The 13,876-nt window shown below is 37.3% G+C and overlaps 1 protein-coding gene across 3 annotated transcripts in view; it reads right to left on the reverse strand.

The window, feature by feature from the left end:
- LOC115210484 (protein mono-ADP-ribosyltransferase PARP14-like) overlaps positions 1-13,876 on the reverse strand; it is a 303,268-nt gene that overhangs the window by 264,341 nt on the left and 25,051 nt on the right. For 2 of the 3 annotated variants that reach the window (XM_036508815.1, XM_036508808.1), the window contains exons 7-9: positions 6,596-6,650; positions 1,064-1,158; positions 555-782 (exon numbers count right to left, since the gene is read on the reverse strand). The exons of the other annotated variant lie outside the window; for it this stretch is intronic. In XM_036508815.1, the coding sequence (XP_036364708.1) occupies positions 555-782; positions 1,064-1,158; positions 6,596-6,650 (378 nt within the window). The remainder of the gene's footprint in view (positions 1-554; positions 783-1,063; positions 1,159-6,595; positions 6,651-13,876) is intronic. 3 annotated transcript variants of the gene reach the window in all.

Below are 13,876 nucleotides of genomic sequence, written 5' to 3' on the forward strand. Positions count from 1 at the left end.
GATGCCATGAATAGAAAGAGAAATGTTCCAAGATTTGGTGGTTGCACAGTGTAATTCAGGTGGAATTTTGTAATTAACAAAAAAAAAAACCAGTAATATGGAAGAGGGGAGATTAATTATTATTTACAAGAGGGAAATCTGGGTGAGAACATACTGCAAGAAGCAACAAAACCACCCACAAGGCAGGGTGCCACAGGCACAAAAGACTCTCCACTGCACACAAGAGACTATGGTTGAGTCGAAATGTTCAGGGAATATCTACAATAGAGTCTACATCAATTTCAAACAACCAGAATCCATGCTTTGGAAACTGTACAGAATACCACAACACCAGACTGTCACACTGTAGCCCAAACTGTACATCACTGGACATCAAAGTACATGCTACTGTCTTGAATCAGACGGAGGTGTTGTATGACTGGAAAAACAGATCTGTGGGTTGTGCAGAGTTTTATGGACAATTCCATTCATGCCACAGGGATGCTGGATCAATGAAAACCTAGGGTTGTACAACAACTCTTTCAGTCAAACAATATCATATGATTGATACTTACTGAATGAGAAGAATTTTCATCCCAGTCAGGTAATGCCAGATGAAATACATTGTCACATTTGAGGTTGTATCCTTTAGTGATGGCTATTTCAGATGTAGAAATACCTTGAGGATATTTCTGGTTACATTCATCTTGTATCTCAGGACCAGCAGCATTGAGAATAAATTTGGAGATAGAACCATCATTAAGCTGGAGCTGTTTATTGGTGCTGTTAACGATGACATCAACCTAAAAAAGTAATTTATGTTAAACAGCTAAGGAACATTCCGTGGAGAGAAGAGAGATACATTGTTGCAGTTGATATTGTTGTTAAGAAAGGCTCTACAGAATGGCTGTAGTAAGTTTGAGGTTGTTAAAGTTAGCAAAAGATATACTCAAGATATCAGATGTGAAGGAAATAAAATGTTTGAGTTTGATTGAGAAAATGTTTTAATTAACTGTAATGATTCCTCATTTGGAAATGAAATAACAATTAAATATAAATAAGTTACATGAATCTATTTACTCACAAATGCATTCGAAATTGAATCAATCGTTAGGTTTATTTTGATGCCAGCATTTTCTCTGGATGTCACATTAGTTTTGGGTGTCGACGATACGGTGTCTGAAAATAAACAAATATCAGTGTTTGTATATATATACAGACACATAAATATATATACATATATACACATATCTCTTCTTTAATATAGACATTATATATATACACACACACAAATGCACACACACACACACACACATATATGTATATATATATACACACTCACATATATATATACATATATATACATATATATATAGACCAATTATTCTCATTATCCCATCATGGTTTAATGTCCATATTCCATCCTGGTCCAAGTTGTACAAAATGATACAAAAACACACATCTGTCATAGCAAAAGTGAGGTCCTAAATGCATTGTGGTTATTCATGCCCATGCTGGGCCCTACACCCACATCTGTCCCTGTGAAGCATCCCCTTCACCACATCTCATCTTCCTAACACCCATCCCTCCATTACTCTTCTAACTACGGTCCTACTTTGCTGCTGTAACCATTTGAGAGCAGAATCTGCACATATTCACCACCACCACCACCCTTTCGCTAATACCAGTTGCCTCACTTGCATCATCATCTCCGTCCATACAACCTTCCATGGATCATCCCTTTCTCTGCTTTCACTAATCTCCCCCTCCCCACCTCTTATATACACCTTACTCTGCCAGGCTTCATGTTTAACACTTCTCCTATCTGCATACCAGGCTGGTGTTCAGCGCAGGATAGCTCTTTTAAACTCTTGAGGATAAAGGAGTCCACTTGAGTCTTTTTTTAAAAGATCCCACTAGAGATGGTGTCTTGATAAAAATACTGGGGGTTGTGACACCTTATCAACACTTTCTTCTGCATGAGTAATGGATAAAAGAATACAAACAACAGCATAAACGAGGACAAAACTACAGGTGAGAGACTGTCACCCAGCAGGTGTCCCGTGGCTCAGCAGCACAGGCCCAGTCTTCATTATACAGCTGCTAGAACAAAATGGACTCAGGCATTGAATACAGCTGTCATGGTGTTATTTTTTTGAGTTAACCTGTTCATGATGGAGGGAAGCCCCGTAAGAAGATATAGAAAGCGGATGCATGACTTGAGGATGGAGAAGCAGGGCTCAGATATCAACTGCGGAAACAACAAAAACCCTAAACTGGAAACATCCAGGCTGGAATAGGGTCCAGGGGTATTGGCTGGAAAATTTCCCAGCACTACACAAAAGAATAGCTGCACAAATGGATAAAATGATCACCGACAGGGTGGAAGAGGCTGAGCACAGATAAAATGGTTGTTTGCCAAAAAGAATGCCAGTAAAAGTAATGCAGTAGATAATTAGCAGCCTGTCACCTGCCTAGCTCTCATGTGGAAGCTGAATAATAGCTAATTGTGTGTCTAACTTGCTGGAAATGAATGAAAAACTGCCAGTTGAACAGAGGGATGCTGGAGGAAAAGCTGAGGGACAAACGCTCAACTTCTGATAGACAGAATGGTGCTGAACGACAGCACGAAAAGACTCACTAATCTGGGAATGGTGTGTATCGATTATAAGAAAGTGTGTGACATGGTTCCCCATTCTTGGATTTTAGAAAGTCTTGTGTTGGTACAGGCGTCTGATGACATCTTGAATTATGTGAGAATATCTCAGAAGAAGCAAATTAATTATAGGAAGTAGACTCAATGGAAAAAAAAAACAAGATCAGGACAATGAACACATGGGCTGATTCCTTAATGCAATATGGCACAGGTGTTGTTAGGTGAACAAAAAAAACGAACTTGAGGAAGTGGACAGGAATAGAGGAAGAGTAATGACAATTAACAAGGAACCTACACACTACTGACAGGTTGTATGTACCTAGGAAGAGGGGAGGAAGAGGATGCAAGATCTGTGTTGCCAATTAGAAGTCTGGGATGATAATATCACTTGCTTGCTGCAGTTGAAAACAACAACAGGATACCTATGGAAAATATGATGCACGTGAAAACATTTAAGAAACAAGATGAAGAAGAAAGAATAAACAATTGGAAAATGGAAACAATGAATGAGCAATAGGTGAGAGAAATCAAAGGAAAAGACAAGATCAACACTTGGAGATGGCTTAGAGAAAGTGATCTGAAAGGATACACTGAGGGATTGATATGCAGCTGCTGCCGGAAACAAGCTCTGAGAATTATTACATCAAGTTCCAAATAGATAAGCGTAGCAAATTGCACCTTTGGAGGATGTGTGGAAGCAAAAATGGAACAACTCCATATATTGTGAGGGAATGTAGCAAGGTGGCCCAAAATGCACTAGGGAAGGAAACTAGTAAAAAGGGGCCAGTTTCCATGGCATTTAAGTTCTCCAGCTGGATGGGCCACTCTCTGTCACAGGATTATTCAGTTTTGGTAGCTGAGTGAACTGGAGCAACATGAAGTGAAGGGTTTTGCTCAAGAATACAATGCATCACCTGGTCCTTAATGAGGGGTTATGTCAATCTTTATAAAATATAAGAATAATAACCCTTTCTACTAAAGGCACAAAGCCTGAAATTTTGGAGGAGAGTATTTCATTGACCCCAGTGTTTCACTGGTACTTAATTTATTGACCCTGAAAGGATGAAGGACAAAGCTGACCTTGGCAGAATTTGAACTCAGAATGTAGCACTTGGTAAAATACCACTAAGCATTTCATCCAGTGTGCTAACGATTCTGCCAGATCAACACACTACTACTACTACTACTACTACTACTACTACTACTACTACTACTACTACTACTACTACTACTACTACTACTACTAATAATAATAATAAAAATAAAACTACTGAATAATAATAATAATAATAATAATACCAAGAACTGGGCAAAAATAAAATAGAAGTCACTGCAGCACCAACGGCAGAAGAATTGGAAGAATTCTGGAAAGAAATATGGTCGGCGAACGAACAGCCAAAAAAAAGGAGTATGAAAATAACAAACTCGGCATCTGAACAACTTTGGACCCCCATAACAACTGAAGAGGTCACCCAGGCACTGCAAAAACTAAGCAACTGGAAGGCACCTGGGCATGACAAGATCCCCAACTTCTGGTTGAAATATCTAACAGGAATGCACAAAAAGCTGGCTGAAAACTTTAACAGCATACTAGCAGAGCCAGAGACAATGCCTGAATGGCTCACGAAGGGGAAAACCATCTTAATTCCCAAATCAAATGAAACAACAAAACCAGAAAACTACAGACCAATAACCTGCCTCCCTACTATGTTCAAGGCATTTACTGCAGTGATATCGCAAAGGCTGAACAAGCACCTGGACGAAAACAAACTGTTCCCAGAAGAGCAGAAAGGATGCCGCAAGGGCTCATATGGCTGTAAAGATCAACTAATGATTAATAAAGCCGTAACTGAAGACAGCCACAGAAAGAAGAAAGGCCTCAGTATGGCCTGGATTGACTACAAAAAGGCGTTTGATAGCATCCCCCACACATGGATCCTCGAAACACTAGCCATTAACAAAGTAGCACCAACAATCATAAAATTCATAGAGCACTCTATGAATAAATGGCAAACAGTCCTACACCTCCAAACAAAAGAGGGACTCATGAAAACCAAAGACATCCCCATTAGAAGAGGAATATTCCAGGGAGACACGCTCTCTCCACTCCTTTTCTGCTTGGCACTGTCACCTCTATCTGATATGCTAAATAGAACTGGATGCGGATATAAATGTTACGGCAAAATGATCAGCCACCTTTTATATATGGATGACCTAAAACTATACGCTGCAAATGACAAACAGCTGGAAACACTATTAAAGACAGTTCATGGATTTACCAAAGAAATAGATATGAAATTTGGATTAGAAAAATGCGCCAAAGTAACCATGAAAAGAGGAAAACTAGTTAAGAGTAACAACATCACACTAGATAAAACCAATGAAATAAAAGAATTAGACCAAAGCCAAACTTACAAATACTTAGGAATCCATGAACTAGATAAAACACAACACACACAAATGAAAGAGAATAAAAAAAGAATATTATAGACGAGTTAGATCAATACTAAAAACAGAGCTCAATGCTAAAAACAAGATAATAGGTATCAACACTTTAGCTGTCCCAGTTATAAGTTACAGCTACAATATCCTTAACTGGACACGAAATGAACTGTCCAAAATAGATAGGAAAACAAGAAAAATACTGACAGGATCTAGGATGCATCACCCAAAATCTGACATAGAAAGACTATATATACAACGTATAGAAGGTGGTAGAGGCCTTATACAGCTGGAAAACTACTATAAAATAACCACCATAGGACTGCAAAAATACCTACTTCAGAAGGAAGGAAAACTGATCCAGATAGCTGCAAAACACGAGCAAAACAAAAAACTGTTCTCAGTATTTAAGGAAGCTGACAAATACAAACAAGAAATCATACCACCTAATAAACACAAAGAAGAAGAAGAAGAAGATGATGAAGAAACAACAAAAGCTATAAAACAAATGAAATCCAAACTAAAAATAGAACAGCAACGAGCCATGATAAAACGATGGCAAGAAAAGCTCATTCGTGGCAAATACTGGACTAAACTAAATGCAAAAGAAATAGACAAAGAAAAATCCCAGCAATGGTTGAGAAGCTCAGGACTCAAAGCAGAAACAGAGGGATTTTTAATTGCAGCACAAGACCAAAGCCTCCCCACCAGAAATTACCAAAAACATGTAATGAAAAGAAATATTACAAGTAACTGCAGAATATGTGGAGATGGACAAGAAACAATAAATCATATTATCTCTAGCTGCCCAGTCCTGGCTGAGAAGGAATATATTCACAGACATGACAGAGTTGGAACCTACATACATTGGAAGCTATGCCAACATTATGGAATAACAACAGAAAAAAGATGGTATAGGCACACACCAGAAAAGGTCACAGAAAACGAGAAAGCAACCATACTCTGGGATATGCCGATACACACAGATAGAGAAATTAAGGCCAACAGACCAGATATAGTTGTCAGAGATCATGAAGAAAAAAAATGCTTTCTAATTGATGTATCAATACCGGCAGATGACAACGTGTCTCTAAAAGAAATGGAGAAACTCTCAAAATACAAAGACCTGGAAATAGAGGTAACCAGAATGTGGAACCTGAAAACAGAAACAATTCCTATCATAGTAGGTGCATTAGGCATGATAAAAAAATATTCAGACAAATACATAACAAAAACACCAGGACTTATAAACACATATAACATACAGAAAATTGCACTACTAGGCACTGCACACATCCTACGCAGAACACTTTCCATACAATAACCATCAGAGCATCACAACAAATCACAGCACATACTCAAAGCACACAGAGCTGCGCTCGGTAGTGAAGTGAAAGCACGCTATAAAAATAAAACTACTGAATAATAATAATAATAATAATAATAATCAGTAATGTTTAACAGAGAAAGACATGACAAGGCACCATAATATTCAATATTAACAAACAAATTGTTTACCTCTTGGAAGAAGTCCTTCATTTTTCTGTCTGTTTAGGAGATATTCATGAAATTTCTTTTAAAAGGGGAAAAAAACAATGAGAATTATTTTTATGTTTTATTTTCCCATTTTTGCAAAAAGAATAGATTTAATTTAACAAAAACAAACAAAATATTTGAAATATTTAATGAGTTATTTCTATTCTGTAATAAGGAAATGAGGAAAATTACTTTGTCACTCAGATCAAAGATATTCCATCCATTGCCTTCCTGTCTTCTGGGAGATGTGAGACCTATGTCAATATGGTAACAGAGTGAATGCAGCAGAAAAACCTCCCACACTTTACATGGCCACCAATGTGGTGTCATTGCAGTTAAACATGTGGTAATGGTGTCTTCATGTAGCTGAAGTTCCACCGTTTTTCCTCTCCAGTTACCATCATGGTTAGAACTGTTGGATCTTGTGTTTGCAGTCAAAATGTCTATCAAGAATGTTGAATTTGGGGTTTTTCTTGTTACATCCTGTTTGTCCAAAACTATTTCAGGAACAAACAGGAGTACAAGGTAATTATTTTGACATTGTAAGGAAGAATGAGAGGAAACCTGACAATTCAGACCGTGGTCCTTCATAACAAAGAAAAGAGAAAAGATTCAAAGAGGAAAAGGTTCACAAACAGTTCTACAGTGGACAGAAATTTCCTCCATCTTTTTGTTACAGTAGAAAGGCGTAAAGATTATATTTTGGTATTAATACTGCTTCTATCGTTATTATTTTTAATAGATTTCTGGCTATTCATTATCTTTAATAAGCCTTCTTGTTATTAGTTTTAATAAACTTTCTGACTTATTTTTAATAAACCTTCTAACTATTACAGAGATGTACTTGCATAGCAAGTGACTTGATCTGAGACCATGTGCTGAAACAAAACAATTGCAGCATGGAAGATGTTTGTAAGCCATTCAAGAACACACAAAAACCATTAGTTTCACTTCAACATTTAAATTTCATTTGTGTCAAAATATTTCCTTCACTTTAAAACTGCGACCTGTTCACTGACAAAACTTGGTGCTATCTTTAATAAGCTTTGCTGGCTGTTAATTATCTATATATATATAAAACTGAGAATGTCTGTCTGTCTGTGTGAATCCTTAAAACTTGAAAACTACACAACTAGTTTCATTCAAATTTTACACATGCCTTACTTAGTGTCCAGGGAGTGTCATGGGCATAAAAAAATTGTTTAACTTTTTGCGAAGGGCAAGCCCACAGCAATATCATATCTTCTCCACTATGAATCCCTAAAACTTGAGAACTACATAACCAATTTCATTCAAATTTTACTCATGCCTTACTTAAGGTCCATGTAACGTTATGGGCAAAAGAAATTCTAACTTCTTGCCTAGGGCAAGCCCACAGCAATATCATATCTTCTCCACTATTTCAGTATTATGTGTTAAAAGTGAAACAAAATCATATCTCTACTGTAATGTCAGATACTTTCACTTTAATACTGAAACTATTAAAGTCAAACTATTATATAAGAGGGATAAACCATTAACAGTGGACATCCATTTTGCTAGAAGAAGATCCGCTATGGTCTTATATGCTACACTACAGGTTTTCAATTCATATTAATCAAATTAATATTCAATTTCTCACCCTTTTTATTTTAAATTCAAATTTAAACCCAGGACCATGTGTTTTGGAACAAAGTTTGTTACCACACAGCCACACCTGCACCTGTGTGTGTGTGTGTGTGTCTGTGTGTGTGTGTGTGTATAGATGTATATGTATACATTTGCCCCTCATTAGGCAATCTCCTGCAGAGTGGATATAGCTGCGTAACCAGGCTAACATGACATAGCTGGAAAATTCGGCTGTTGTGCTGCGGGTGGTTGTTGATGCCTTGGCCCAGATCACGCTTACGATTTAAAAGTCGTTACGGCCGTGATCCTACTGCAGCATTGTGCGTGTGTGTATGTGTATATATATATATATATATATATATAATAACAAAATAATAAATAAAACATATGCATATATACATATATGTACGTACCTACATCTATATGTATATATACATGCATATATGGGTACAGGACACCAAAAAAATGTCGAACACAATGAGAAACGAAAACATAAAAATAAAACCAAGGAAACGGACATTTTTTTTTAAACAACAAAAAAACAGATTACAAGACATACAACACAAGGAAAATTCCCCTTCTTCAGCCGCCCGTTTTGTCTACTCTGTGTTTCAAAGGTAAAGGCGAGACACGACTTCATTGAATATATATATATATATATATATATATATATATATATATATATGTATATATATATGTATATATATATATTATATATATATATATATATATATATATATATATATATATATATATATATATATATATATATATATATATATATATATATATTATATATACTTTGATACTTTGATAGGTTTCGGCCATTATTGGCCCAGGCCATGTCTAACTTAATAGCACCACCTGGTGAAGTCTTTCAAGTCAGAATTTGGGCACTATGGCCCACTCAAGTAGAGAGTTATTGTTTACAGAGACATATCCGGGTGTAGGGGGTTTATCCGGGATTTCTTGAAGGAATCTGTCCAAAGACTTCTTGAACCCTATAGGGTCTGTTTCTGTTTTAATGTGTTTTGGTGTAATGTTAAAGAGAGCGGGGCCAATTGAGGTGAAATAATTGTGCCGTATTGTTGTTATGCGATGAGAGTGCGATTTTTGTTTTGGGCGGATGGCACGGGGCCCAAGCCTTGGATGTACCTTAAAGGTGATGCCAACATCATTTGGGCAATGCTGATGGAATATTTTCCACATCATGCAGATGATGTAGCGCTCATGACGACGTTGGAGAGAATAAAGTTTTAGCTTTTCTAGTCGACCCCAATAGTCGAGGCCTGTCATGCCATCTATCTTTTTTGTGATTGCCTTTTGAGGTGCTTCAACTTTTATGATACTTTGTTTTGTGTGGGGAGACCACAGTGGACAACAGTATTCAAGGTGGGGTCGGGCAAAAGTGGAGAAGAGAAGGATAATGGTGTGGATATCTCTCGACTGGAAAGTTCTGAGAATCCAGGAACACATTCTGCGGGCCATGTCAACTTTGGTGTTTATATGAGTGGCCCAGCTTATGTTGTTGTCCACAATTACTCCCAAGTCTCTGATGTTGTTGGATGCCACGAGAGTTTCACCTGAAGGAAGGGAGTATGGGAGTTTCAGGGCATCCTCTTTTCCAAAGTGGATTAACTCAAATTTATCCTCGTTCAGCAGCATATTGTTTTTTTCTGCCCATTGGATAACAGCCAGTAGATCTGACTGAAGGCATGTCCGGTCACTCGCCTCATTTATGACCTTCTGTAGCTTGGAATCATCTGCAAAGATTTTTATGTTGCTGTGCTTGATGATGTCATTAATGTCATTAATGTAGATGATGAAAAGAAGTGGGCCCAGCACAGTGCCTTGCGCAATGCCACTACTGACTTTTTTTTCGATTCAATTTATTATTATTATTACTAGTATTGTTGTTATACATACATACATACAAGCATATGTAATGATAATAATGGGTGGATGTAAACACATGAACAAAATAAGAACAAAAACAACAAAAAAAAATACAAAATACAAATTACATGAACATATATAAACAGAAGATACAAATATTACAGGCATCCCCCACATACACACACTAAATAAACATAAACGCACATAGAGATATAAGCATGCGCAAATGAAGACATACAATAGAAATACAAAATGGCTGACGGTTAGTAAGGAGAGACACAAATAAGTAAGAAGAAAACAAAGGACCACTGATGCGGTCACAGGAGTGTGATGAAAGAACTCTGGCCGAAATAAGATTAAGATTAATGTAAAAAATAAATAACACTGAAGCAAAGTAACACCAAATATATAGTGCGTGTGTTTTTATTGGCTAAACTGGCAAAATGACCATTCCTAAATACAACAATATATATATATATACCGATACATATAAGACCCACACCGATACATATAAGACCCACCCAACGAACCCCCTATAGTCCACCCATCCAACAACCACATTCCTACCACATCTCCTACAGATCTCCAAACCCTCACATCCCACACGAACCCAATCACCACAACTACATACCCCCCTACATCCCCCCATACAATCTACCAGACACACACCCACAAACCCATCGCATTTCTCACAAATCCTTACACCATCGCATCCCATACCAACACAAATACGACAACTACCTACCCCCCTCCAACCTCCCCACCCAAAAACACTCCTACACATACAACCAGAACTTTAACAAAGAATACACCCCTTACCTCAACAACCATTTTTTAGACAGAGGGGAAAAATACAAACACCACCGCTAACACAGACCCAAAATAAGAAAACAAAAATTATAAACCTCTCCAGCAAAACACTGACACCAACCCAAATCAACATCCTAGCAAGAGGTTTGAAATTCACACCCACCCCAAGAACACCCAACCCCCCGGAGGTCAAGGATGACGTTTCTGAATTCTGCAGAAAACTTCGCCTAACAGAAGCTTTGACAGATATCAACAATGGGGATGACTCATTGATCAGAAATAAAAGCAACTTCCTACCACCAAAAGGGAGAAATAAAACACTGGACGATTTCTGTAAACACATCCAGAGTCTCCCCTTTACCCCAAGCAAAACCAAGGTAAAATCCAATTTCAGTAAGGAAGAATGGGAAAACCTACGTGACATACAACTGGATAAAAACCTCACCATCAAAGAAGCGGACAAAGGGAGTGCTGTGGTCCTTATGGACACGGAATTTTATAAACACCTAGTGTTCTCCATGCTTAACAATAACATTTTCTATGAGGTTATTAACAACTACAAACAGCAAAAAACAATCAGAAACCTCACCACACTCATACGCCAACACGGTCAGGGACTCACAGAAAAAGAAAGGGATTATATCACCATTTTCAAATGCAAGCCCAGCCTTTTTTATGGCCTTCCTAAAATCCATAAAAACAAATACATCACCGAAGCCTGCAAACTCTCCACTGACATCCACATCAACATCAAAGCACCGGAGGACCTAAAACTAAGGCCCATCGTGGCTGGTACCTCCTGTGAAAAACACCGCCTGAGTAACTTCCTAGACATCCTTTTGAAACCTTTCCTTACCCACATCAAAAGTTTCATTAGGGATGATCTGGACATGCTCAAACACCTCCCGAAAACAGTTAACGAGGAGGCACTCCTGGTATCCTTTGATGTCATCAACCTCTACACCAACATTCCACATGAGTATGGTATAGAGGCAATTGACTTCTGGCTAGAAAAACACCCAGAGACATTCCCTGACCGCATTAACAAGTCTTTTATTACAGAATCTCTTAAGTTCATTCTGACAAACAATTTTTTTCTCTTCGACGACACACACTACCGTCAAAAATGTGGCATTGCGATGGGTACCAAGGCTGCACCAGTCCTTGCGAACCTCATAATGGGTTACTTCGAACTGTCACTCTATGAAATATCAAGCCAGAAATTTGGACATGTTTTCCACACCTACCTAATGGAAAACTGGAAAAGGTATTTAGATGATTGTTTCATCATATGGAAAGAACCTTATGAAAAACTCCTGGAATTCAAAACCATACTAAACAACATACATCCCAACATCCAATTCACTATGGAATTAAGCAAACATCATCTCCCATTCCTTGATCTCCTAATTATAAAAACACCTAAGAACCAAATCATAACAGACATCTACCACAAACCTACAGACTCACAACAATACCTCCTCTTTAGTTCATGCCACCCAAAACACACCAAGACAAATATCCCTTTCAATTTAGCTAAAAGGGTATGCACCATTGTCTCGGATCCAAAAACACGAGAAATACGCCTTCAAGACCTCAAAAAAACACTATTACAACGTCAATATCCCTCCACCCTTATAGAGTATGGAATAAAACGCGCCAAAGAACTAGACAACACTACACTGAAAACCACCCAACCTAACACCACACACAACCTCAAAATACTTCCATACATTTCCACCCACAACCCCAAAAATATCGAAGCATACACCACAATCATACAAAACCTCAGTCTACTGTCAACAGACCCAAAAATGAAAAACATTATAAATACACACAAAATCCTCAAATGCAAAAGGCAACACAAATCTTTAAAAAAACTCTTGACAAATGCCAAACTTCACACACCACATCCACCCCCAACAGTAAAAAAATGTGCACGCTCAAACTGTGGTACCTGCCCCTTTCTACTTGAAGGCTCTGAATTTACCTTCAAACAAGGTACGAAGTTTAAAATCAAGACTAACTTCTCCTGTTCCTCCGAGAACCTTATCTACGTTCTCACATGCGCTGGTTGCCAACATAATTATGTTGGACAAACGAGTCTCCCGTTACGTAAACGAGTAACGGTGCATAAAGAACAAATAAATCTCCCGGAATACCGACAAATTCCACTGAGTGACCACTTAGACTCATGTGCTAAAGACTTAAACCCCAAATTCTATATATTCCCCTTCTACCAATGTAAAGACGGGATCACCACACAGGAGAGAATTAACAAGGAGAATCTCTTTATTGAAAAATTCCAAACACAACTTAATATGCAAACTCCTCGTTGATCAAACTTCCTTTCTCTACCTCACTCTTCATGGATGGACTAACACAAATATATAAAGATACCATGCATTCATCACTTCAAGCTAAAACTTATATTCTTTAAATATCATTTTTACTATTGTTGTTATTACTATCATTTTTATTATAAATGATATGACAATTTGAAATGCAATTGTCTATGCATATTTATATTATTAGAAAATAATATAAATAAAGTGTTAAAATCTGAAAGTTAAGTTAACAAGCAATTATATAAAAAAGATAATGCAAATGAAGCTAAAATGATAGTTTTATAATTTGGGTTTTATTGAAGAACTCAAAAGAGTTGTCTCCCCTTACTCACAACACAGGAACTGAAGAACCAGGACCACAATTACTACTACTTCCTGTCCTGCAACATGCTGAATTTAACAACACAACACATCACATGCTCTTAATCCCTTTGGATCTTAACACCTCAAGGTAATTTTTTGGTAAACAACCATAAAACTCAAGATACACAACGAACTCACAATGTATCGGAGAACTTATTTTTCAATTTTTGTACATTTTTATCATTATTCTTTTACAAAAAACAATGCAATTTTCTTTTTTTCCCCTTTCTAATTTTTA

This window comes from Octopus sinensis, linkage group LG1 (assembly GCF_006345805.1).
Source record: "Octopus sinensis linkage group LG1, ASM634580v1, whole genome shotgun sequence".
NCBI classification, from domain to species: Eukaryota; Metazoa; Mollusca; class Cephalopoda; order Octopoda; family Octopodidae; genus Octopus; species Octopus sinensis.